Source organism: Salmo salar, chromosome 11 (assembly GCF_965601325.2).
Source record: "Salmo salar chromosome 11, fSalSal1, whole genome shotgun sequence".
In the NCBI taxonomy this organism is placed as follows: Eukaryota; Metazoa; Chordata; class Actinopteri; order Salmoniformes; family Salmonidae; genus Salmo; species Salmo salar.
The window spans coordinates 125451272-125478012 of NC_138301.1; the positions used below are offsets into that span (position 1 = coordinate 125451272).

The following is a 26741-nucleotide window of genomic DNA, read 5'->3' on the forward strand; positions in this document are numbered from 1 at the left end:
CATTTAGTGAATTCTTGTTTGGTGAGCGGACCCCAGACCACACAACCATCTATAACTGATTCAAGTATTTTTTAGCCAGATCCTAGTTGGTATGTCGAATTGTATGTTCATTTTGATGGCATAGAAGGCCCTTCTTGCCTTGTCTCTCAGATCGTTCACAGCTTTGTGGAAGTTACCTGTGGTGCTGATGTTTAGGCCGAAGTATGTATAGTTTTTTTGTGTGCTCTAGAGCAGTGATTCCCAAACTTTTTATAGTCCCGTACCCCTTCAAACATTCAACCTCCAGCTGTACCTCCTCTATCCAACCTCCAGCTGTACCCCCTCTATCCAACCTCCAGCTGTACCCCCTCTATCCAACCTCCAGCTGTACCCCCTCTAGCACCAGGGTCAGCGCACTCTCAAATGTTGTTTTTTTACCATCATTGTAATCCTGCCGCACACACACACACTATACAATACATTTATTAAACATCAGAATGAGTGTGAGTTTTTGTCACAACTCGGCTCGTGGGAAATGACAAAGAGCTCTTATAGGACCAGGGCACAAATAATAATATAGTAATAATAATAATTTTGCTCTTTATTTAACCATCTTACATATAAAACCTTATTTGTTCATCAAAATGGTGAATAACTCACCACAGGTTAATGAGAAGGGTGTGCTTGAAAGGATGCACATAACTCTGCAATGTTGGGTTGTATTGGAGAGAGTCTCAGTCTTAAATCATTTTCCACACACAGTCTGTGCCTGTATTTAGTTTTCATGCTAGTGAGGGCCGAGAATCCACTCTCACATAGGTACGTAGTTGCAAAGGGCATCAGTGTCTTAACAGCACGATTTGCTAAGGCAGGATACTCTGAGTGAAGCCCGATCCAAAAATCTGTCAGTGGCTTCTGATTTAAATAAAATTTTCACAGAACCGCTTGTTGCAATTTCGATGAGGCTCTCTTGTTCAGATATCGGTAAGTGGACTGGAGGCAGGGCATGAAAGGGATAATGAATCCAGTTGTTTGCGTCGTCCATTTCAGGAAAGTGCCTGTGTAATTGCTCACCCAACTCACCTCAGGTGCTTCGCTACATCACATTTGACATTGTCCGTAAGCTTGAGTTCATTTGCACACGAAAAAATCATACAATGATGGAAAGACCTGTGTGTTGTCCTTGTTAATGCAGACAGAGAAGAGCTCCAACTTCTTAATCATAGCCTCAATTTTATCCCGCACATTGAATATAGTTGCGGAGAGTCCCTGTAATCCTTGATTCAGATCATTCAGGTCAGACAAGTGAAAATGTTCAGTAAAGAAAACTTTAAGCTCATCTCTCAATTTAAAAAAAACGTGTCAATACTTTGACCGTTGATAACCAGCGCACTTCCTGTATGTTGTAAAAACGTTACATGGTCACTGCCCATATCATTACATAATGCAGAAAATACACGAGAGTTCAGGGGCCTTTTGCTTTAACAAAGCAACCATTTTTACTGTAGTGTCCAAAACGTCTTTCAAGCTGTCAGGCATTCCCTTGGCAGCAAGAGCCTCTCTGTGGATGCTGCAGTGGACCCAAATGGCTTCGGGAGCAGCTGCTTGCAGGCGCGTTACCACTCCACTATGTCTCCCTGTCATGGCTTTTGCTCCATCAGTACAGATACCAACACATCTTGACCACCAATGGACATTTGATGTCACAAAGCTGTCCAGTACTTTAAAAATATCCTCTCATGTTGTCCTGGATTCCAGTGGTTTGCAGAAGAGGATGTCTTCCTTAATTGACCCCCATAAACGTAACGGACATATACCAGGATCTGTACCAGGCCTGTTAACTCATCCATATACCAGGAGCTGTACCAGGCCTGTTAACTCATCCATATACCAGGAGCTGTACCAGGCCTGTTAACTCATCCATATACCAGGAGCTGTACCAGGCCTGTTAACTCATCCATATACCAGGAGCTGTACCAGGCCTGTTAACTCATCCATATACCAGGAGCTATACCAGGAGCTGTACCAGGCCTGTTAACTCATCCATATACCAGGAGCTGTACCAGGCCTGTTAACTCATCCATATACCAGGAGCTGTACCAGGCCTGTTAACTCATCCATATACCAGGAGCTGTACCAGGCCTGTTAACTCATCCATATACCAGGAGCTGTACCAGGCCTGTTAACTCATCCATATACCCGGAGCTGTACCAGGCCTGTTAACTCATCCATATACCAGGAGCTGTACCAGGCCTGTTAACTCATCCATATACCAGGAGCTATACCAGGAGCTGTACCAGGCCTGTTAACTCATCCATATACCAGGAGCTGTACCAGGCCTGTTAACTCATCCATATACCAGGAGCTGTACCAGGCCTGTTAACTCATCCATATACCAGGAGCTGTACCAGGCCTGTTAACTCATCCATATACCAGGAGCTATACCAGGCCTGTTAACTCATCCATATACCAGGAGCTGTACCAGGCCTGTTAACTCATCCATATACCAGGAGCTGTACCAGGCCTGTTTGATGAAGTCATTGTCTGTATAGTTTTTTGGGCCTTTTCCCCCAGCATTGTCCCAGCCGTATCCACGGCAGCAGGAAGAATTAAGTCCTCCCCAATAGTATGGGGCTTCCTGTCCCAGCCACTCGGTAGCTCACCATATAAGACTGTCACATCCTGACCAGCAGAGGGAGCAATTGGATTAGTTTTGGTCAGGATGTGGCAGGGTTTTGTGTGTGTGTGTGTGTGTGAATGGTTGTTGGTGATTAGGACTCCCAATTGAAGGCAGGTGTGTTGAGTTGCCTTTGATTGGGAGTCCTATATAGGAGTGTGTGTTTTTCTTTGGGGTTGTGGGTAATTGTTTCTTGTTTAGTGTGTTTGCACCTGACAGGACTGTTGGCTGTCAGTTTCCTTGTTTTTGTAGAGTGTTCTTCCTATTAAATTCAAGATGACGAACACTAACTCTGCTGCAGTTTGGTCCTTTCCTGAAGACAGCTGTGACAAAGACACTTCTAGCCCCTTCTTATTAATGGTATCTGTTGCTTTTATACATGTCTTACTTCTTGAAAGTTGTCTTTATTCTCACTCAAAAAACTCCCCGTGGCTTATTTTTCAAATTGTCATGTTTCGTTTATAAATGTCTGTGTAAGAGCGAAGGTTTCCCGTGAGAGAGTAACGGTTAATGTGATTGGATGTTCATTATTTGACTCGGCTACCTGTATTTGACATTGTGTTGTTATTTTGCTGAACACTAGATGGTTTAATTTTATTTTTGGCAGTGACACGAGGCTACTCAGGCCAGAATAAAAAATCACCCAAACGTATAGCCCCGTTGGAAAATATAAATGTACTGTTTGAAAATGTGATAATACATTTTTCTTTTTAAATGAGTATTATTGTTATTAAAAAAATGTGAATCACATTTTTATTTGGCATACCCCAAACAGAATTGCCCGCCCAGTTTGGAAATACCTGCTCCAGGGCAACAGTATCTAGATGGAATTTGTATTTGTGGTCCTGGCAACTGGACCTTTTTGGAACACCATTATTTTTGTCTTATTGAGATTTACTGTCAGGGCCGAGGTCTGACTGAATCTGTGCAGAAGATATTGGTGCTGCTATAGGCCATGGTTGGTTGGGGACAGAAGCACCACATCATGAGCAAACAGTAGACATTTGACTTCAGATTCTAGTTGGGTGAGGGCCGGGTGCTGCAGACTGTTCTAGTGCCCTCGCCAATTCAGTGATATATATGTTGAAGAGGGTGGGGCTTAAGCTGCATCCCTGTCTCACCCCACAGTCCTGTGGAAAGAAATGTGTGTTTTGCCCTCGCACTCCCCGTTTCCCTCGCGCTCCCCGTTTCCCTCGCGCTCCCTCTCTCTTGCTCCCTGTCTCCCGCGCTCCCTGTCTCCCGCGCTCCCTGTCTCCCGCGTTCCCTGTCTCCCGCGTTCCCTGTCTCCCGCGTTCCCTGTCTCCCGCGCTCCCTGTCTCCCGCGCTCCCTGTCTCCCGCGCTCCCTGTCTCCCGCGCTCCCCCTGTCTCCCGCGCGCCTCCCCGTCTGAGCGCGCGCTCCCCGTCTGAGCGCGCGCTCCCCGTCTGAGCGCGCGCTCCCCGTCTGAGCGCGCGCTCCCCGTCTCCCGCGCGCTCCCCGTCTCTCGTCTCCCGCACTCCCCGTCTCCCGCGCGCTCCCCGTCTTTCGTCTCCCGCGCTGCCCGTCTCTCGTCTCCCGCGCTCCCCGTCTCCCGCGCTACCCGTCTCCCGCGCTCCTTCAGAAAGTATTCCCAGCCCTTGACTTTTTCCACATTTTGTTGTTTGATTTTTCTCTCACCCATCTACACTCAATACCCCATAATGACAAAGTGAAAACAAGTTTTTAGACATTTTTGTAAATGTATTGAAAATTAACTACAGACATCTCATTTACATAAGTATTCACACCCCTGAGTCAATACTTTGTAGAAGCACCTTTGGCGGCGATTACAGCTGTGTCTTTCTAGATTGGGCAACATTTGCCCATTTATTCTTTAAGGAATTCTTCAAGCTCTGTCAAGTTGGTTGTTGATCTTTGCTAGACAACCATTTTCAAGTCTTGTCATAGATTTTCAATCTGATATTAGTCAAAACTGTAACTAGGCCACTCAGAAACATTCATTGTCTTCTTGATAAGCAACTCCAGTGTAGATGTGGCCTTGTGTTTTAGGTTATTGTCCTGCTGAAAGGTGAATTCATCTCTCCGTGTCTGGTGGAAAGCAGACTGAACCAGGTTTTCCTCTAGGATTGTTCCTGTGCTTAGCTCCATTCTGTTTATTTTTTATCCTGAAAACTCCCCAGTCCTTAAAGATGACAAGCATACCCATAACATGATGCAGTCACCACTATGCTTGAAAATATGAAGAGTGGTACTCCGTGATGTGTTGTGTTGGATTTGCCTCAAACATAAGGCTTTATATTCTGGACAAAAAAGGTTTTGCAGTATTACTTAAGTGCCTTGTTCTATACAGGCTTCCTTCTTTTCACTCTGTCATTTAGGTTAGTATTGTGGAGTAACTACAACGTTTTAACAGCCATTAAACTCTAACTGTTTTAAAGCCACCATTGGTGACTGGTGAAGTCCCTGAGCGGGTTCCTTTAAAAAAGAAATTACTCCTTTTTCTCCCCCATTTCGTGGTATCCAATTGGTAGTTAGTCTTGTCCCATCGCTGCAACTCCCGTGCGGACTCGGGAGAGGCGAAGGTTGAGATCCGTGTGTCCTCCCAGCCAAGCCGCACTGCTTCTTGACACAATGACCGCTTAACCCGGAAGCCAGCCGCACCAATGTGTCTGAGGAAACACCTGGTCAGCGTGCATTATGCCCGGCCTGCCAAGGAGTTGCTAGAGCGCAATGGGACCAACCCTCCCCTAACCCGGACGACGCTGGGCCAATTGTGCACCGCCCCATGGGTCTCCCGGTCGCGGCCGGCTGCGACAGAGCCTGGACTCGATCCAGGATCTCTAGTGGCACAGCTAGCACTGCGATGCAGTGCCTTAGAACACTGCGCCACTTGGTAGGCCCACCTGAGCGGTTTCCTTCCTCTCCGGCAATTGAGTTAGGAAGGACGCCTGTATCTTTGTAGTGACTGGGTGTATTGATACACCATCCAAAGTGTAATTAATAACTTCACCATACTCAAAGTGATATTCAGTGTCTGCTTTTAAAATGTTTACACATCTACCAATAGATGCCCTTTTTTGCGAGGCATTGGAAAACCTCCCTGGTCTTTGTGGTTGAATCTGTGTTTGAAGTCCACTGCTCAACTGAGGGACCTTACAGACCATTGTTCAGTGCTTTAGGAAAGTATTCAGACGCCTTGACCTTTTACACATGTTGGTACGTTACAGCCTTATAATGAAATGGATTTTAAAAAAAATCCTCAGCAATCTACACACTATACCCCATTATGACAAAGCAAAAACTAGTTTTTAGAAATGTTTGCAAATGCATTAAAAACAAAAAAAACATACCTTATTTACATAAGTATTCAGACCCTTTGCTATGAGACTTGAAATTGAGCTCAGATGCATCCTGTTCCCATTGATCAGTCTTGAGATGTTTGTACAACTGGATTGGAGTCCACCTCTGGTAAATTCAATTGATTGGACATGATTTGGAAAGGCAAACACCTGTCTATATAAGGTCCCACAGCTGACAGTGCATGTCAGAGCAAAAACCAAGCCATGAGATCGAAGGAATTGTCCGTGATGCTCAAGACAGGATTGTGTCGAGGCACAGATCTGGGGAAGGGTACCAAAACATTTCTGCAGCATTGATGGTCCCCAAGAACACCGTGTCCTCCATCATTCTTAAATGGAAGAAATTTGGAATCACCAAGACTCTTCCTAGAGCCGGCCGCCCAGCCAAACTGACCAATCAGGGGAGAAGGGCCTTGGTCAGGGAGGTGACCAAGAACCCGATGGTCACTCTGACAGAGCTCCATAGTTCCTCTGTGGAGATGGAAGAACTTTCCAGAAGGACAACCATCTCTGCAGCACTCCACCAATCAGGCCTTTATGGTAGAGTGGCCAGACGGAAGCCACTCCTCAGTAAAAGGCACATGACAGCCATCTTGGAGTTTGACAAAAGGCACCTAAAGACTCTGATCATGAGAAACAAGGTTCTCTGGTCTGATGAAACCAAGATTGAACTTTGGCCTGAATACCCAGCGTCATGTCTGGAGGAAACCTGGCACCTTCCCTATGGTGAAACATGGTTGTGGCAGCATCATGCTGTTGGGATGTTTTTCAGCGGCAGGGACTGGTAGACTAGTCAGGATCAAGGCAAAGATGAATGGAGCAAAGTACAGAGAGATCTTTGTTGAAAACCTGCCCCAGAGCTCCCAGGACCTCAGACTGGGGGCAAAGGTTCACCTTCCAACAGGACAACGACCCTAAGCACACAACCAAGACAACGCAGGAGTGGCTTCGGGACAAGTCTCTGAATGTCCTTGAGTGGCCCAGCCAGAGCCCGGACTTGAACCTGATCTAACATCTCTGGAGAGACCTGGAAATGGCTCTGCAGCAACGTTCCCCATCCAACCTGAGCGGATCTGCAAAGAAGAATGGGAGAAACTCCCCAAATACAGGTGTGCAAAGCTTGTAGCGTCATAACCAAGAAGACTCAAGGCTGTAATCACTGCCAAAGGTGCTTCAACAAAGTACTAAATACTTTTTATATATATTTTCTAAAAACCTGTTTTTGCTTTGTCATTATGGGGTATTGTGATGTCATTATGGGGTATTGTGATGTCATTATGGGGTATTGTGATGTCATTATGGGGTATTGTGATGTCATTATGGGGTATTGTAATGTCATTATGGGGTATTGTAATGTCATTATGGGGTATTGTGTGTAGATTGATGAGGGAAAAACATTTTTTAATCCATTTTTGAATAAGGCTGTAATGTAACAAAATGTGGAAAAAGTCAATGGGTCTGAAAACACCGTATGTGTGGGGTTCAGAAATGGGGTCGTTATTCAAAAGTCACGTTAACCACAATTATTGAACGCGGAGTCCATGCAATGTATGTCATTTGTTAAGTACATTTTTACTCCTGAACATATTTCGGCTTGCCATAACAACAGGGGTTGAATGCTTTTTGACTCAATACATTTCAGCTTTACATTTTTTTTATACATTTCGAAAGTTCTACAAACATAATTTCAATGACACAAAATCTAAATTTAATCCATTTTAAATTTGGGTTGTAACACAAAATGTAGAAAAATTCAAGGGATGTGGATACTTTCTGAAGGCACTGTGCATACATACAGTAACCAATAACACACACCACCCAAAAACACATTTTTGAATAGGTCAAGTTTTAGTGTGTGTGTGTGTGTGTGTGTGTGTGTGTGTGTGTGTGTGTGTGTGTGTGTGTGTGTAGGAACCATGTGGTGGACGTGAGTGTGGCGGTGAGTACACCCAACGGTCTGATAACGCCCATCGTGTTCAACGCCCACACCAAGGGACTGGCTGCTATCAGCTCTGATGTCTCAGCCCTGGCTGCCAAGGCCCGCGACGGGAAACTCCAGCCGCACGAGTTCCAGGTAACTACCAACTACACACTAAAACACACAATGATTACACACTAAAAACAAATGTGTTAAACACTTCTGCAGCATTAGGTGGTCCCACAGGTTCCAGGAGCTGAATCCTCTAAAACTGTGTTTCAGGGAGGCACGTTTACCATCTCTAACCTGGGAATGTTTGGCGTCAAGAACTTCTCAGCCATCATCAACCCTCCCCAGGCCTGTATCCTGGCAGTAGGGGGCTCAGAGAAGAGACTGCTGCCTGCTGACAATGAGAAAGGGTAACTACACTACCACTATACTACTATAACTACACTATACTAGACTATAGTACTACCCCAGGCCTGTATACTGGCAGTAGGGGGCTCAGAGAAGAGACTGCTGCCCGCTGATAATGAGAACGGGTAACTACACTACCACAATACTATAACTACACTATACTAGACTATAGTACTACCCCAGGCCTGTATACTGGCAGTAGGGGGCTCAGAGAAGAGACTGCTGCCCGCTGATAATGAGAACGGGTAACTACACTACCACAATACTATAACTACACTATACTAGACTATAGTACTACCCCAGGCCTGTATCCTGGCAGTAGGGGGCTCAGAGAAGAGACTGCTGCCCGCTGACAATGAGAAAGGGTAACTACACTACCAGGGGTCTTCAAACTGTTCTTCCCCAGGGACACCCATCCTAACCCTAACATGTCCTAACCCATCTTAAACTAAAGTCATTCTGCTACCCAAGAATAGTAAAGCCCCCTTTACTGGCTCAAATAGCTGACCAATCAGCCTGTTACCAACCCTTAGTAAACTTCTGGGAAAAAATGGTGTTTGATCAGATACAATGCTATTTTACTGTAAACAAATTGACAAAAGACTTTCAGCACGCTTATAGGGAAGGACACACAACAAGTACGGCATTTACACAAATTACTGATGATTGGCTGAGAGAATTTATGATTAAATGATTGTGGGGGCTGTCTTGTTAGACTTAAGTGCAGCTTTTGATATTATTGATCAAAGTCTGCTGCTGGAAAAACATATGTGTTATGGCTTTACACCCCCTGTTATAATGTGGATAAATATTTACTTGTATAACAGAATACAGAGGATTTTCTTGAATGGAAGCCTCTCAAATATAATCCAAGTAGAATCAGGAATTCCCCAGGGTAGCTGTCTAGGCCCCTTGCTTTTTCAATTTTTATTAATGACATACCACTGGCTTTGAGTAAAGCCAGAGTGTCTATGTATGCGGATGGTGTTGCAGACTCTGGGGCCTTTCAGAACAGGTGTATATATACTGAGATCATGTGACACTTAGATTGCACACAGGTGGACTTTATTTAACTAATTATGTGACTTCTGAAGGTAATTGGTTGCACCAGATCTTATTTAGGGGCTTCATAGCAAAAGGGGTGAATACATATGCACACCCCACCTTTCCATATTTTATTTATAATCATTTTTTTAAACAAGTTTTTCATTTCACTTCACCAATTTAGACTATTTGGTGTATGTCCATTACATGAAATCCAAATAAAAATAAATGTCAATTTCAAGTTGTAATGCAACAAAATAGGAAAAACGCCAAGAGGGATGAATACTTTTGCAAGGCTCTGTTCTACAGCGACTGAAACGACTCCAACACTTATCTAAGAGCTGCAGTTAGTTTCAGTGTGTGGCAGGAATAAGGTAGTCCGAAATATTTATACAACTAAAAGCATTGTATTTGGGACCAATCATTCACTAAACCTCAACTACATCTCGTAATGAATAATGTGGAAATGGAGCAAGTTGAGGTGACTAAACTGCTTGGAGTAACCCTGGATTGTAAACTGTCATGGTCAAAACATATTGATACAACAGTAGCTAAGATGGGGAGAAGTCTGTCCATAATAAAGCGCTGCTCTACCTTCTTAACAACACTATCAACAAGGCAGGTCCTACAGCCCCTAGTTTCTACCTTCTTAACAACACTATCAACAAGGCAGGTCCTACAGGCCCTAGTTTCTACCTTCCTAACAACACTATCAACAAGGCAGGTTCTACAGGCCTTAGTTTCTACCTTCTTAACAACACTATCAACAAGGCAGGTCCTACAGGCCTTAGTTTTGTCTCAAACGGATATCAGTTCAGTCGTGTGGTCATGTGCCACAAAGAGGGACTGCGGAAAATTACAGTTGTCTCAGAACAGGGCAGCACGGCTGGCCCTTGGCTGTACACAGAGAGCTAATATTAATAATATGCATGTCAATCTCTCCTGGCTGAAAGTAGAGGAGAGATTGACTTCCTCACTATTTGTTTTTGTAAGAGGTTTTGATAAGCTGAATGTACCGAGCTGTCTGTTTTTAAAATACTGGCACACAGTTCGGACACCCATCTATACCCCACAAGACATGCCACCAGAGGTCTGTCTAAACTACTGGCACACAGCTCAGACACCCATACATACCCCACAAGACATGCCACCAGAGGTCTGTTTAAACTACTGGCACACAGCTCAGACACCCATCCATACCCCACAAGACATGCCACCAGAGGTCTCTTCACAGTCCCCAAGTCCAGAACAGACTATGGGTGGTGCACAGTACTACATAGAGCCATGACTACATGGAACTCTATTCCACATCAGGTAACTGATGCAGCAGTAGAATCAGATTTAAAACCAGATAAAAATACACCTTATGGAACAACGGGGACTGGGAAGAGACACACACACATGATAACATACACACTATACACACACGTACACATGAGTTTTGTGTTGTAGTGGAGTATGGGCCTGAAGGAACACACTTACTGTTTTGTGAATTCTGTAATTAATCTGTTGTAGTTTTTGAAAATTGTATAACTGCCTTAAATTTGCCGGACCTCAGGAAGAGTCGTTTCTACCTTGGCTAATGGGGATCCATAATAAATCCTAACCATTCTAACCCTAACATGTTCTAACCATCCTAACCCTAACCTGTCCTAACCCATTCCAACCCTAACCTTTCCTAACCCATCCTAACCCTAACCTGTCCTAACCCATCCTAACCCTAACCTGTCCTAACCCGTCCTAACCCTAACATGTCCTAACCCATCCTAACCCTAACCCATCCTAACCTAACCCTGTCCTAACCCATCCTAACCTAACCCTGTCCTAACCCATCCTAACCTAACCCTGTCCTAACCCATCCTAACCCTAACCCGTCCTAACCCATCCTAACCCGTCCTAACCATCCTAACCCATCCTAATCCTAACCCATCTTAATCCATCCTAATCCTAACCCATCCTAACCCATCCTAACCCATCCTAATCCTAACCCATCCTAACCCATCCTAATCCTAATCCTAACCCATCCTAATCCTAACCCATCCTACCCCTTCCTAACCCATCCTAATCCTAACTTGTCCTAACCCATCCTAACCCATCCTAACCCATCCAAATCCTAACCCATCCTAACCCATCCTAATCCTAACCCATCCTAATCCTAACCCATCCTAACCCTAACCCATCCTAACCCATCCTAATCCTAACCCATCCTAATCCTAACCCATCCTAACCCATCCTAATCCTAACCCATCCTACCCCTTCCTAACCCATCCTAATCCTAACTTGTCCTAACCCATCCTAATCCTAACCCATCCAAATCCTAACCCATCCTAACCCATCCTAATCCTAACCCATCCTAATCCTAACCCATCCTAATCCCAACCCATCCTAATCCTAACCCATCCTAACCCATCCTACCCCTTCCTAACCCATCCTAATCCTAACCTGTCCTAACATATCCTAATCCTAACCCATCTTAACCCATCCTAATCCTAACCCATCCTAATCCTAACCCATCCTAATCCTAACCCATCCTAACCCATCCTAATCCTAACCCATCCTAACCCATCCTAATCCCAACCCATCCTAATCCCAACCCATCCTAATCCTAACCTGTCCTAACATATCCTAATCCTAACCCATCCTAATCCTAACCCATTTTAACCCATCCTAATCCTAACCCATCTTAACCCATCCTAATCCTAACCCATCCTAATCCTAACCCATCCCAATCCTAACTAATCCTAACCCATCCTAATCCTAACCCATCCTAATCCTAACCCATCCTAATCTTAACCCATCCTAATCCTAACCCATCCTAACCCATCCTAATCCTAACCCATCCTAATCCTAATCCATCCTATGTTACCAAAACCTGTGATGTCTTGTCATCAGGTAAATGATAATGGCTCATCGCTGACATGATTGAATGTGATGTCATCGTTGACATGATTGAATGTGATGTCATCGTTGACATGATTGAATGTGATATTGTGACGTCATCGCGATATATTAATAGGGTTGCAGGTTTCGTCACATTATCGTTGGACGCCCGACTAAGTGTTCTACTCGAGCCATTGTCAATTGATGCTGATGAAAATGACAACATTGCCATCCGTCTAAAGGAAATGGGACATGATGATGATGGCAAAGTTGTTCCTACTAAATATTTGCCTACTTGAGCAATGTCATCGTGTTTCCAAATCACACTGGTGTAATTTGATGTAAACAGTCATTAGCCTCCGTTCAAAATGACTGGGCACCACTTGACTTTCAGGCACCAATATGGCTGCCCCTGTGGCATCTGTAGAACAGTTATAACAACCCATGAATTGACTGGACAGGGCCTTTAAAACTAAAGGTTAATCATACGTTCTGTTATTTACTGTGTGTGTGTGTGTGTGTGTGTGTGTGTGTGTGTGTGTGTGTGTGTCTGTGTGTGTGTGTGTGTAGGTTTGACGTGGCCAGCATGATGTCGGTGACGTTGAGTTGTGACCATCGCGTGGTGGACGGAGCGGTCGGAGCTCAGTGGCTCGCAGAGTTCAGGAAGTTCCTGGAGAAGCCTGTCACCATGCTGCTCTGATTGGATAACACCCTCACCAGGCCACACTGTGGTTGGCTGGAGCCGTCGCCAAGCTGATTGGTGGAAACCGTTCATCATGTTTCTGTGATTGGCTGGCCCACCACAAGGACACTCCCCCCTCCCCCTTAAAGGGGTGAGGCAGGACTCACTCCCCTCAGAATATAAGACACTTTTCCCTCTATCTCTGTCTCTCCCCCCTCCATAACTGTATTTATTGACATAGTTACAGTTTAGCCCAGAGGCTGTGATGTCACTACAACGTGTTGTTTATAAAGGTAACTGTTACAGTTGGGAGAAGATTGTGTTTAAAGTTTTAAAAAAAGATGAGATTGGAGCTACGAGTACGTTAGCAAAGAGACACACACACACACACACACACACACACACACACACACACACACACACACACACACACACACACTAGCCCCTCTGATCAGCCTGCTATAGACACACACTAGCCCAGCCCCTCTGATCAGTAGATGGTAGGTGATTGATGAATGTCACTGATTGGCCAGAGTTCAGTCACCTATAGCAGGTCTGAATCCCTGATTACAGAGGGAAGATGACAACTAGCCGTGACCTCCAGGTATGGAGCTGAGAACAGCTGATCTACCTTGTGATGCTCTATGATCAGCTGATCTACATTGTGATGCTCTATGATCAGCTGATCTACATTGTGAGGCTCTATGATCAGCTGATCTACATTGTGATGCTCTATGATCAGCTGATCTACATTGTGATACTCTATGATCAGCTGATCTACATTGTGATGATCTATGATCAGCTGATCTACCATATAATGATCTATGATCAGCTGATCTACCTTGTGATGCTCTATGATCAGCTGATCTACCATATAATGATCTGTGATCAGCTGATCTACCTTGTGAGGCTCTATGATCAGCTGATCTACCTTGTGAGGCTCTATGATCAGCTGATCTACATTGTGATGATCAGCTGATCTATCATATAATGATCTATGATCAGCTGATCTACCTTGTGATGCTCTATGATCAGCTGATCTACCATATAATGATCTATGATCAGCTGATCTACCTTGTGATGCTCTATGATCAGCTGATCTACCATATAATGATCTGTGATCAGCTGATCTACCTTGTGAGGCTCTATGATCAGCTGATCTACCTTGTGAGGCTCTATGATCAGCTGATCTACATTGTGATGATCAGCTGATCTATCATATAATGATCTATGATCAGCTGATCTACCTTGTGATGCTCTATGATCAGCTGATCTACCATATAATGATCTATGATCAGCTGATCTACCTTGTGATGCTCTATGATAGGGGGCTCCAATAGGTCCATCTACCAGTAGCTACCAGCCCACCTATGAGTAGCTCGCCAAACAATGTTGAAAGTACATGCAATTTTCAGTATCAGACACAGCAAGCTCCCAACTACTATCTAAACAACATTGACATTATCCCACCCCTGGTTAGCGACTATTGGCTTAAAAAAAGCCAAAATCTACCAATTAGTTTCCAGCAATATTGCCTCTGTCTGTGTGGTGCGCATGTTTTTCTATCACTCAGTGTGTAGCCAGTTGATATGGTAACCATCTTGGGGTTTTACAGAAATACTTTCCCCAAAACCTTCTCAATTAAATGTTAACTGCAAAGTAGGCTTACCTGGTAGAAGCATATCATGAGTAAGTACACTGCTCAAAAAAATAAAGGGAACACTTAAACAACACATCCTAGATCAGAATGAATGAAATAATCTTATTAAATACTTTTTTCTTTACATAGTTGAATGTGCTGACAACAAAATCACACAAAAATAATCAATGGAAATCCAATTTATCAACCCATGGAGGTCTGGATTTGGAGTCACACTCAAAATTAAAGTGGAAAACCACACTACAGGCTGATCCAACTTTGATGTAATGTCCTTAAAACAAGTCAGAATGAGGCTCAGTAGTGTGTGTGGCCTCCACGTGCCTGTATGACCTCCCTACAACGCCTGGGCATGCTCCTGATGAGGTGGCAGATGGTCTCCTGAGGGATCTCCTCCCAGACCTGGACTAAAGCATCCGCCAACTTCTGGACAGTCTGTGGTGCAACGTGACATTGGTGGATGGAGCGAGACATGATGTCCCAGATGTGCTCAATTGGATTCAGGTCTGGGGAACGGGTGGGCCAGTCCATAGCATCAATGCCTTCCTCTTGCAGGAACTGCTGACACACTCCAGCCACATGAGGTCTAGCATTGTCTTGCATTAGGAGGAACCCAGGGCCAACCGCACCAGCATATGGTCTCACAAGGGGTCTGAGGATCTCATCTCGGTACCTAATGGCAGTCAGGCTACCTCTGGCGAGCACATGGAGGGCTGTGCGGCCCCCCAAAGAAATGCCACCCCACACCATGACTGACCCACCGCCAAACCGGTCATGCTGGAGGATGTTGCAGGCACCAGAACGTTCTCCACGGCGTCTCCAGACTGTCACGTCTGTCACATGCTTAGTGTGAACCTGCTTTCATCTGTGAAGAGCACAGGGCGCCAGTGGCGAATTTGCCAATCTTGGTGTTCTCTGGCAAATGCCAAACGTCCTGCACGGTGTTGGGCTGTAAGCACAACCCCCACCTGTGGACGTCGGGCCCTCATACCACCCTCATGGAGTCTGTTTCTGACCGTTTGAGCAGACACATGCACATTTATGGCCTGCTGGAGGTCATTTTGCAGGGCTCTGGCAGTGCTCTCTCCTGCACCTCCTTGCACAAAGGCGGAGGTAGCGGTCCTGCTGCTGGGTTGTTGCCCTCCTACGGCCTCCTCCACGTCTCCTGATGTACTGGCCTGTCTCCTGGTAGCGCCTCCATGCTCTGGACACTACGCTGACAAACACAGCAAACCTTCTTGCCACAGCTCGCATTGATGTGCCATCCTGGATGAGCTGCACTACCTGAGCCACTTGTGTGGGTTGTAGACTCCGTCTCCTGCTACCACTAGAGTGAAAGCACCGCCAGCATTCAAAAGTGACCAAAACATCAGCCAGGAAGCATAGGAACTGAGAAGTGGTCTATGGTTACCACCTGCAGAACCACTCCTTTATTGGGGGTGTCTTGCTAATTGCCTATCATTTCCACCTGTTGTCGATTCTATTTGCACAACAGCATGTGGAATTTATTGTCAATCAGTGTTGCTTCCTAAGTGGACAGTTTGATTTTCACAGAACTGTGATTGACTTGGAGTTACATTGTGTTGTTTAAGTGTTCCCTTTATTTTTTTGAGCAGTGTACATCATCTGAATCTGTTGTTTGTTAACTCTGCCATGAACTGAGCAGCAGCAGTCCAGAACCATCAGTAGATCAGCACATTAGACGGGACATTCCTCAATTAAAGGGCCAGATGCACAGTTAAAGGGGAATTACACCCCAAAAAGTCTAAATTTGTTAGTTTTCTTCCAGACGCCCATAAAATGGCCTTATGTGATTTCAGCATTGACATGGACTCAGAACATCCATTATGACACCACTGTGGGGCTCTATAGGTCTTCTGATGTGATTTCAGCATTGACATTGACTCAAAACATAAAATGGCGTTGTTTCTCTATGAACTATTGTAATATTAAGTGAAAAATAATAGTAATCCAAAACCAGGAAAACTGAGACCATCATTTAGGAGAGAAAAAAAACTGATTTTATTGCCCCCCTTAGAGTTGTTTATGAATGAACTGTTATTTGACCAGGTATATTGACAGAAAACACAGTTCACCACTTTCTGAGTAGCAGGAAAGAGGAGAATGTGCCTATTTGAAAGCTAGAAATAAATGAGTAGCTGAAGACATTTCTAGCTCTTATGCTAGAAAAGGTTGGAGGCCCCTGCTCTATGATCAGCTGATCTAGGATGGGTGGAGTCTTCATTTACAGGGTGGGAGGGGCTTTATTTATGACATCACCCCCTGACTAAGCGCTCGGCCAATCCCCTTCTTCCCCTGGACATGTTATTATTTTCTAACCTGTTAACAAACATTCTGAACAGGAAACGTTGTGTATTTACATGACATCATCTGAAAACAAGTGAAACGCACAAAGAAGTGAAGCTGGATGTACCGTTGCCATGGGAATTATTGCTGAATAAATTGAGTCAAAGTGAGCTACTATGGTGCTGTTGTGGAGAGTCCTATATTAATATATATATATTATAGCTTTGTTATATGTAATATATTATACACTGAACAAAAATATAAAAGTGTTGATCCCATGTTTCATGAGCTGAAATAAAAAATCCCAGAGATGTTCCAGATGCACAAAAAGCTTATTGCTCTAAAATGTTGTCCACACATTTGTTTACGTCCCTGTTAGTGAGCATTTCTCCTTAGCCAAGATAATCCATCCACCTGACAGGTGTGGCATATCAAGAAGCTGATTAAACAGCATGATCATTACACAGGTGCACCTTGTGCTGGGGACAATAAAAGGCCACTCTAAAATGTGCAGTTTTGCCACACAACACAATGCCAGATGTCTCAAGTTTTGAGGGAGCGTGCAGTTGGCATGCTGACTGCAGGAATGTCCACCAGAGCTGTTGCCAGAGAATTGAATGTTCATTTCTCTACCATAAGCGTTCTCCAACGTAATTTTAGAGAATTTGGCAGTACTTCAAACCAACCTCAACCGTAGACCACGTGTATGGCGTTGTGTGGGCAAGCGGTTGTGAATAGAGTGCCCCATGGTGGGGTTATGGTATGGGGCAGGCATAAGCTACGGACAATGAACACAATTGAATTTTATCGATGGCAATTTGAACGCACAGAGATACCGTGAGGAGATCCTGAGGCCCATTGTCGTGCCATTTATCCGCCGCCATCACCTCATGTTTCAGCATGATAATTCATGGCCCCATGTCGCAAGGATCTGTACACATTTCATGGAAGATGAAAATGTCCCATATCTTCCATGGCTCTATACTCACCAGACATGTCACCCATTGAGCATGTTTGGGATGCTCTGGATTGACATGTATGACAGTGTTCCACTTCCTGCCAATATCCAGAAACTTCGCACAGCCATGATGACAACATTCCACAGGCCACAATCAACAGCCTGATCAACTATGCGAAGCAGATGTGTCGCGCTGCATGAGGCAAATGGTGGTCACACCAGATAATAACTTGTATTCCCAGTCATTTGAAATCAATAGATTAGGGCCAAATTTAATTATTCAGTTGACCTTATGTGAACTGTAACTCAGTAAAACCTTTGAAATTGTTGCATGTTAGGATTATATTTTTGTTCAGTGTATATATAGTGCATTTGGAAAGTATTCAGACCCCTTGACTTTTTCCAGATTTTGTTATGTTACAGCCTTATTCTAAAACAAATTAAATTACTTTCTCCTCTCAATCTACACACAATACCCCATAATGACATCACAATACCCCATAATGACATCACAATACCCCATAATGCCATCACAATACCCCATAATGACATCACAATACCCCATAATGACATCACAATACCCCATAATGACATCACAATACCCCATAATGACAAACCGAAAGGTTTTTTAGAAAATTTTGCAAATGTATTAAAAAAAAAGGACAGGAACACCTTATTTTCATAAGTATTCAGACCCTTTGCTATGAAACTGGAAATTGAGCTTAGGTGCATCCTGTTTCCATTGATCATCATTTTAGATGTTTCTACAACTTGATTGGAATCCACCTGTGGTAAATTCAATTGATTGAACATCATTTGGAAAGGCACACACCTGCCTAGTGTCATGATGTTGGCCTGTTGGGGGAGGTTTATGACCCCCATAAATACCTTTCCCCTTTTTCCCCTGTCTACTCTACCGATGTGACTTGAAAATCCCTTTGTTAACAGAGAGGCTGGTAACATCGAAAGGTGGGAAACTGAACCATATTTCAGTAATCCAACCAGTTGAAAATATGCGTTGGTACTTAATGAATATGATGTCAGATCAGTTGGCGTCTGAGACATTATTACTGATGACAGGACGACATAAACTGTATCTGGGAAAGTCTACACATTGCAGTTAGGCCTTGAAATACATCTGCAGGTACACCTCCAATTGACTCAAATTATGTCAATTAGCCTATCAGAAGCTTCTAAAGCCATGACATCATTTTTTGGAATTTTCAAAGCTGTTTAAAGGCACAGTCAACTTAGTGTATGTAAACTTCTGACCCACTGGAATTGTGATACGCTGAATTATAAGTGAAATAATCTGTCTGTAAACAATTGTTGGAAAAATTACTTATGTCATGCACAAAGTGGATGTCCTAACCGACTTGCCAACACTATAGTTTGTTAACAAAAAGTTTGTGGAGTGGTTGAAAAACAAGTTTTAATGACTCCAACCTAATATGCTGACTAGACCGGACACGTCCTGTGCGCGAGCGTCGTAAAATACATTTTGAAATCCATGTTATTCAATTATTGCACCCACACTGCTCGCACGCACCAACGAGCGTCTGTGATGCCAAGGGCTAAAATTGAACTCCTTTCTATTTCTGATGCAGATCACGCTGCAAGTCCTGCCTCTCCCATCTCCTCATTGGTTTATAGAAGCAGGTACCCACGTGCCATCTCCTCATTGGTTATAATACCCACGTGGGTGATTGAAAGATTAAATGTTTTGCCAGTTGTCGTGGTAATACTATGAAAGTTTAGATGCCGATCACCATTTAAGTTCAAAGATGAAAAAGCCTGGAAGGAGGAGAGATGACTAGAAACGAGTCGGTTGGCCGTTTTATGTGTGGATTAATTGTCGGAGTAGGGGACCTTGTGCATTTCAGGTACAAAATAAATGTATGCACGATGGCGCACGTGCGCAGCCGGTTTGGGTTCCGTGTAAGTGTATGTTAACCTGATATGGATAGGGGGCAGTATTTTCACGGCCGGATGAAAAAACGTACCCAATTTAAACTGGTTACTACTCTTGCCCAGAAACGAGAATATGCATATTATTAGTAGATTTGGATAGAAAACACTCTGAAGTTTCTAAAACTGTTTGAATGGTGTCTGTGAGTATAACAGACCTCATATGGCAGGCAAAAATCTGAGAAAAAGTCAACCAGGAAGTGTAGGATCTGAGAAATGTAGTTCTTCTTTCTAGTCCCTTTCGAAAATACAGTATCTGTGCTGTTACGTTGCACTTTCTAAGGCTTCCATTGGCTGTCTAAAGCCTTCAGAAAGTGGATTGAGCCTTCTCCTGTCTCTGGGCAGAGTATAGGAGTTCAGTTACTGAATGGTCTGCCTGAGGACAAAGAGATTGGATATGCATGTATGTTTTTTCTTTTTCTCCTTGAATGAATACACTATTGTCCGGTTAGAATATTATCGCAATTTTACGTAAAAAATACCATAAAAATTGATTTTAAACAGCGTTTGACATGCTTCTAAGTACGGTAATGGAACATTTTGACTTTTTGTGTCTCGAATTGCGCTCGCGCGTTACCCTTTGGATAGTGACCTGAACGCACGAACAAAATGGAGGTATTTGGACATAACTATGGATTATTACGAACAAAAACAACATTTCTTGTGGAAGTAGCAGTCCTGGGATTGCATTCTGACGAAGATCAGCAAAGGTAATACAATATTTCTAATTCTGAGTTTAGATTGCCCCGAACTTGGCGGGTGTCTGAATAGCTCTCTGTGATGGCTGAGCTATGTACTCAGAATATTGAAAAATGTGCTTTCGCCGAAAAGCTATTTTAAAATCTGACACAGCGATTGCATAAAGGAGTTCTGTATCTATAATTCTTAAAATAATTGTTATGTATTTTGTCAACGTTTATGATGAGTATTTTTGTAAATTCACCGGAAGTTTTTGGTGGGAATACATTTTCTGAACATCACGCGCCAATGTAAAAAGCTGTTTTTGGATATAAATATGAACTTGATTGAACAAAACATACATGTATTGTATAACATAATGTCCTAGGAGTGTCATCTGATGAAGATCATCAAAGGTTAGTGCTTCATTTAGCTGTGGTTTTGGGTTTTATTGACATATATGCTTGCTTGGAAAATGGCTGTGTGGTTATTTTTGTCTATGTACTCTCCTAACATAATCTAATGTTTTGCTTTCGCTGTAAAGCCTTTTTGAAATCGGACAACGTGGTTGGATTCAGGAGAGGTTTATCTTTCAAATGGTGTAAAATAGTCGTATGTTTGAGAAAATTGAATTGTGGTATTTTAGTTGTTTTTGTATTTCGCGCCATGCGATCCCATTGGCTGTTGGCTAGGGGTTCCGCTGGCGGAACGAGGTTCCGCCAGCTGGGAGCTGAGGGGGTCTGTAACAGCTGGGACCTGAGGGGGGTCTATAACAGCTGGGACCTGAGGGGGGTCTATAACAGCTGGGACCTGAGGGGGGTCTGTAACAGCTGGGACCTGAGGGGGTCTATAACAGCTGGGACCTGAGGGGGTCTGTAACAGCTGGGACCTGAGGGGGGTCTGTAACAGCTGGGACCTGAGGGGGGTCTGTAACAGCTGGGAGCTGAGGGGGGTCTGTAACAGCTGGGGCCTGAGGGGGGTCTGTAACAGCTGGGGCCTGAGGGGGTCTGTAACAGCTGGGACCTGAGGGGGGTCTGTAACAGCTGGGACCTGAGGGGGGTCTGTAACAGCTGGGACCTGAGGGGGGTCTGTAACAGCTGGGACCTGAGGGGGGTCTGTAACAGCTGGGAGCTGAGGGGGGTCTGTAACAGCTGGGACCTGAGGGGGTCTGTAACAGCTGGGACCTGAGGGGGGTCTGTAACAGCTGGGACCTGAGGGGGTCTGTAACAGCTGGGACCTGAAGGGGGTTTATAACAGCTGGGACCTGAGGGGGTCTGTAACAGCTGGGACCTGAGGGGGTCTGTAACAGCTGGGACCTGAAGGGGGTTTATAACAGCTGGGACCTGAGGGGGTCTGTAACAGCTGGGACCTGAGGGGGTCTGTAACAGCTGGGACCTGAGGGGGTCTGTAACAGCTGGGACCTGAAGGGGGTTTGTAACAGCTGGGACCTGAGGGGGGTCTGTAACAGCTGGGAGCTGAGGGGGGTCTGTAACAGCTGGGGCCTGAGGGGGGTCTGTAACAGCTGGGACCTGAGGGGGTCTATAACAGCTGGGACCTGAGGGGGGTCTGTAACAGCTGGGACCTGAGGGGGGTCTGTAACAGCTGGGACCTGAGGGGGGTCTGTAACAGCTGGGACCTGAGGGGGGTCTGTAACAGCTGGGACCTGAGGGGGGTCTGTAACAGCTGGGACCTGAAGGGGGTCTATAACAGCTGGGAGCTGAGGGGGGTCTGTAACAGCTGGGAGCTGAGGGGGGTCTGTAACAGCTGGGACCTGAGGGGGGTCTCTAACAGCTGGGAGCTGAGGGGGTCTGTAACAGCTGGGAGCTGAGGGGGGTCTGTAACAGCTAGGAGCTGAGGGGGTCTGTAACAGCTGGGAGCTGAGGGGGGTCTGTAACAGCTGGGAGCTGAGGGGGGTCTGTAACAGCTGGGAGCTGAGGGGGTCTGTAACAGCTGGGACCTGAGGGGGGTCTGTAACAGCTGGGACCTGAGGGGGTCTGTAACAGCTGGGACCTGAAGGGGGTCTGTAACAGCTGGGACCTGAGGGGGGTCTGTAACAGCTGGGAGCTGAGGGGGGTCTGTAACAGCTGGGGCCTGAGGGGGGTCTGTAACAGCTGGGACCTGAGGGGGTCTATAACAGCTGGGACCTGAGGGGGGTCTGTAACAGCTGGGACCTGAGGGGGGTCTGTAACAGCTGGGACCTGAGGGGGGTCTGTAACAGCTGGGACCTGAGGGGGGTCTGTAACAGCTGGGACCTGAGGGGGGTCTGTAACAGCTGGGACCTGAGGGGGGTCTGTAACAGCTGGGACCTGAGGGGGGTCTGTAACAGCTGGGACCTGAAGGGGGTCTATAACAGCTGGGAGCTGAGGGGGGTCTGTAACAGCTGGGAGCTGAGGGGGGTCTGTAACAGCTGGGAGCTGAGGGGGGTCTGTAACAGCTGGGACCTGAGGGGGGTCTCTAACAGCTGGGAGCTGAGGGGGTCTGTAACAGCTGGGAGCTGAGGGGGGTCTGTAACAGCTAGGAGCTGAGGGGGTCTGTAACAGCTGGGAGCTGAGGGGGGTCTGTAACAGCTGGGAGCTGAGGGGGGTCTGTAACAGCTGGGAGCTGAGGGGGTCTGTAACAGCTGGGACCTGAGGGGGGTCTGTAACAGCTGGGACCTGAGGGGGGTCTGTAACAGCTGGGACCTGAGGGGGGTCTGTAACAGCTGGGACCTGAGGGGGGTCTGTAACAGCTGGGAGCTGAGGGGGGTCTGTAACAGCTGGGAGCTGAGGGGGGTCTGTAACAGCTGGGACCTGAGGGGGTCTGTAACAGCTGGGACCTGAGGGGGGTCTGTAACAGCTGGGACCTGAGGGGGGTCTGTAACAGCTGGGACCTGAGGGGGTCTGTAACAGCTGGGACCTGAAGGGGGTCTATAACAGCTGGGACCTGAGGGGGGTCTGTAACAGCTGGGACCTGAGGGGGGTCTCTAACAGCTGGGAGCTGAGGGGGTCTGTAACAGCTGGGACCTGAGGGGGTCTGTAACAGCTGGGACCTGAGGGGGGTCTCTAACAGCTGGGAGCTGAGGGGGTCTGTAACAGCTGGGAGCTGAGGGGGTCTGTAACAGCTGGGAGCTGAGGGGGGTCTGTAACAGCTGGGAGCTGAGGGGGGTCTGTAACAGCTGGGACCTGAGGGGGGTCTGTAACAGCTGGGACCTGAGGGGGGTCTATAACAGCTGGGACCTGAGGGGGGTCTATAACAGCTGGGACCTGAGGGGGGTCTATAACAGGCTGCAACAGTGAGAGGCTTATTTCTGGAGAGATGGATTTTTAAAAGTAGAAGCTCGAATTGTTTGGGCACAAAAAGTAATAAAATAACAATAACGAGGCTATATACAGGGGGTACCGGTACCGAGTCAGTATGGGGTACAGGTTAGTCGAGGTAATTTGTACATGTAGGTAGGGGTGAAGTGACTGCATAGATAATCAACAGAGAGTAGCAGCCGTTTAAAAACAAAAGGGGGGGGGGGGGGGGGTCAATGTAAATAGTCCGGGTGCCCATTTGATTAATTGTTCAGCAGGCTTTGGGGTAGAAGCTTATAAAGAGCCTTTTGGACCTAGACTTGGCGCTCTGGTACGGTTTGCCGTGCTGTAGCAGAAAGAACAGTCTATGACTTGGGTGACTGTGATATATGTTTCAGTAAGATTGGATTTTTGTATAAATATCATTTGTTATCAACTGTACTGCAGGGATGGAATGTAAGTCACAGAAAATTGAGGGGGTCGTCGCAGCTGCAGAGAGGTATTTGGGTGTGCGAGACTTGACATCAGAAGAATTGCAGGGAGTGTCCCATCCTTATTCAACCTTTATTTAACTAGGCAAGTCAGTTAAGAATAAATTCTTATTTACAATGACAGCCTATCGGGGAACAGTGGGTTAACTGCCTTGTTCAAGGGCAGAACGACATATTTTTACCTTATCATCTAGGGGATTCGATCCAGCAACCCAACTCTCTAACCACTAGGCTACCTGCCGCCCCAGGACCAAATAGATTTAAATAGTGGAGTAGTGTGGTGGGTTTTTAGTGGTAGGTTGTTTGTTTGTTTATTTATTTATTCATTATTATAATAATTATTTAAAGCAAAGAATAAGGGAGTTATACTCCAGTCTAGTAGGTGGCGGTAATGCAATATTTATTGGATGCTAAACGCCTTTAAACCTTATCGAAGAAGATTTGACGACTTGCACATGCGCAGTTCGGCGTGAGAAAAGCGTTAGACCCGATGACGTCTTAGCTAGCTAACTTCGCCATGACGTCGCCTAAACGTGAGATCGGGGACTTCTATTGGAGAAGCACTTTTAGCCCATCTTCATACTGTACTGTCTTTGGAGGTGTCTGTCTATGGTACAAACTCTGTGATTGTAACCTCAGCCTTCTCTATTTTACTTCCGTAAACATACAGTTTACAGGAAGTGACGCTGTAGTAAATACCACCGGGAACGGAAGTCCATGTAGCGCGCCAAATTTGTTGAGCAGCTGGGTTGGAGTCAACTTCGCTTTCAAGATTTGAGATAATATATATAAATGCTGATAAGGAACCAGGACTGCTGAAAGACTCAAGGTAAACAACACACGGTCATGTGGCCAACCCAGACTAGTTTGCTTGACAGGAATTGGGGAGAGCTATTAAAGCCAACGTCAGTAAGGTTTAGACAAAGTGGTTTTGTTAGTAACTTGACTAGCTAGCTAGCATGTTTGGCAACGCGTATTTTAGCTAACTGACATTAATTACAATTATTGCCGATAATGTATAGTTTAATACTTCGGTTAGATATAGAATGACTTTCCGAGTTTACGTACTCATCTGAACTAGGAAACTCGGTAATTTCCTACTTGCTAATTGGTTGTAGTTATACACGTTGAACCAGTTAGCAAGTCGGACATTTCCGAGTTTCGTAGTTCCGACTAGGACGTAAACGCAGCAACAGTAAATTTAAGCTGCTCTATAACTGAACCAGAATCTGCACAGAGGCGAATGACTGAGTACAACCTCTCCTCTCCTCTCTGCACAGAGGGTGAATGACTGAGTACAACCTCTCCTCTCTGCACAGAGGGTGAATGACTGAGTACAACCTCTCCTCTCTGCACAGAGGGTGAATGACTGAGTACAACCTCTCCTCTCTGCACAGAGGGTGAATGACTGAGTACAACCTCTCCTCTCTGCACAGAGGGTGAATGACTGAGTACAACCTCTCCTCTCTGCACAGAGAGTGAATGACTGAGTACAACCTCTCCTCTCTGCACAGAGGGTGAATGACTGAGTACAACCTCTCCTCTCTGCACAGAGGGTGAATGACTGAGTACAACCTCTCCTCTCTGCACAGAGGGTGAATGACTGAGTACAACCTCTCCTCTCTGCACAGAGGGTGAATGACTGAGTACAACCTCTCCTCTCTGCACAGAGGGTGAATGACTGAGTACAACCTCTCCTCTCTGCACAGAGAGTGAATGACTGAGTACAACCTCTCCTCTCTGCACAGAGGGTGAATGACTGAGTACAACCTCTCCTCTCTGCACAGAGGGTGAATGACTGAGTACAACCTCTCCTCTCTGCACAGAGGGTGAATGACTGAGTACAACCTCTCCTCTCTGCACAGAGGGTGAATGACTGAGTACAACCTCTCCTCTCCTCTCTGCACAGAGAGTGAATGACTGAGTACAACCTCTCCTCTCTGCACAGAGATTCTGGTTCACCATATGTTACCTGTCATATAGTTAACTAAATTGAGAATGATATTGCTTCCTATTGTAGTTAGTCATGTTAGCGTTAGTGTTGTTTTGGGGACTAGTTGGCTATGCAGCTAGTGACGTTGGCGCAGGTTTGGGCAAACCAGCTAGCCAGTAGCGTTAGCATTGGTTTTGGTTGGCTTGGTTTAGCTATGCTGCCTTTGAGTTAAAGGCAGATGATTTACAGTCACGGGTTTGGGTGGATCGGTACAGAGAAGCTCAGAGCGGTGTGGGAATACTCATACTAACCGTACTATGGGACGTTAATTCAGTATACCTATTGGTCATAGTATGGACAGTAAGTATTACAAACGTCCCTGGATGTCGTACTAAATTCGCCAAGATACGAAGTATACAAACAGTGGACACTATTTCTGCACTGTTAGAGCCCATAATGCAATTAACCAGTTATTGAGACACATGTAAAGAAATGTTGAGCAATGTAATAAAGTAATGATTTTTTTTAAAATCAAAATCC

General features: G+C 45.4%; 2 protein-coding genes across 3 annotated transcripts in view; both read left to right on the forward strand.

The window, feature by feature from the left end:
• The window catches only part of LOC106563967 (dihydrolipoyllysine-residue acetyltransferase component of pyruvate dehydrogenase complex), a 46042-nt gene extending 28974 nt beyond the window's left edge, over positions 1-17068 (forward strand). Inside the window, exons 12-14 of the mRNA XM_045690327.2 lie at positions 7905-8067; positions 8194-8330; positions 12823-17068. Of these exons, the coding sequence (XP_045546283.1) occupies positions 7905-8067; positions 8194-8330; positions 12823-12952 (430 nt within the window). The 3' untranslated portion in view covers positions 12953-17068. The remainder of the gene's footprint in view (positions 1-7904; positions 8068-8193; positions 8331-12822) is intronic.
• Positions 17069-24838: 7770 nt separating this feature from the next.
• Positions 24839-26741, forward strand: part of chek1 (checkpoint kinase 1) — a 40229-nt gene continuing 38326 nt past the window's right edge. The window contains exon 1 of one of the 2 annotated variants that reach the window (XM_014129921.3): positions 24839-25097. The gene's annotated coding sequence lies outside the window, so the exon portion shown is untranslated. The remainder of the gene's footprint in view (positions 25098-26741) is intronic. The other variant, XM_045690328.2, reaches the window with a different exon arrangement.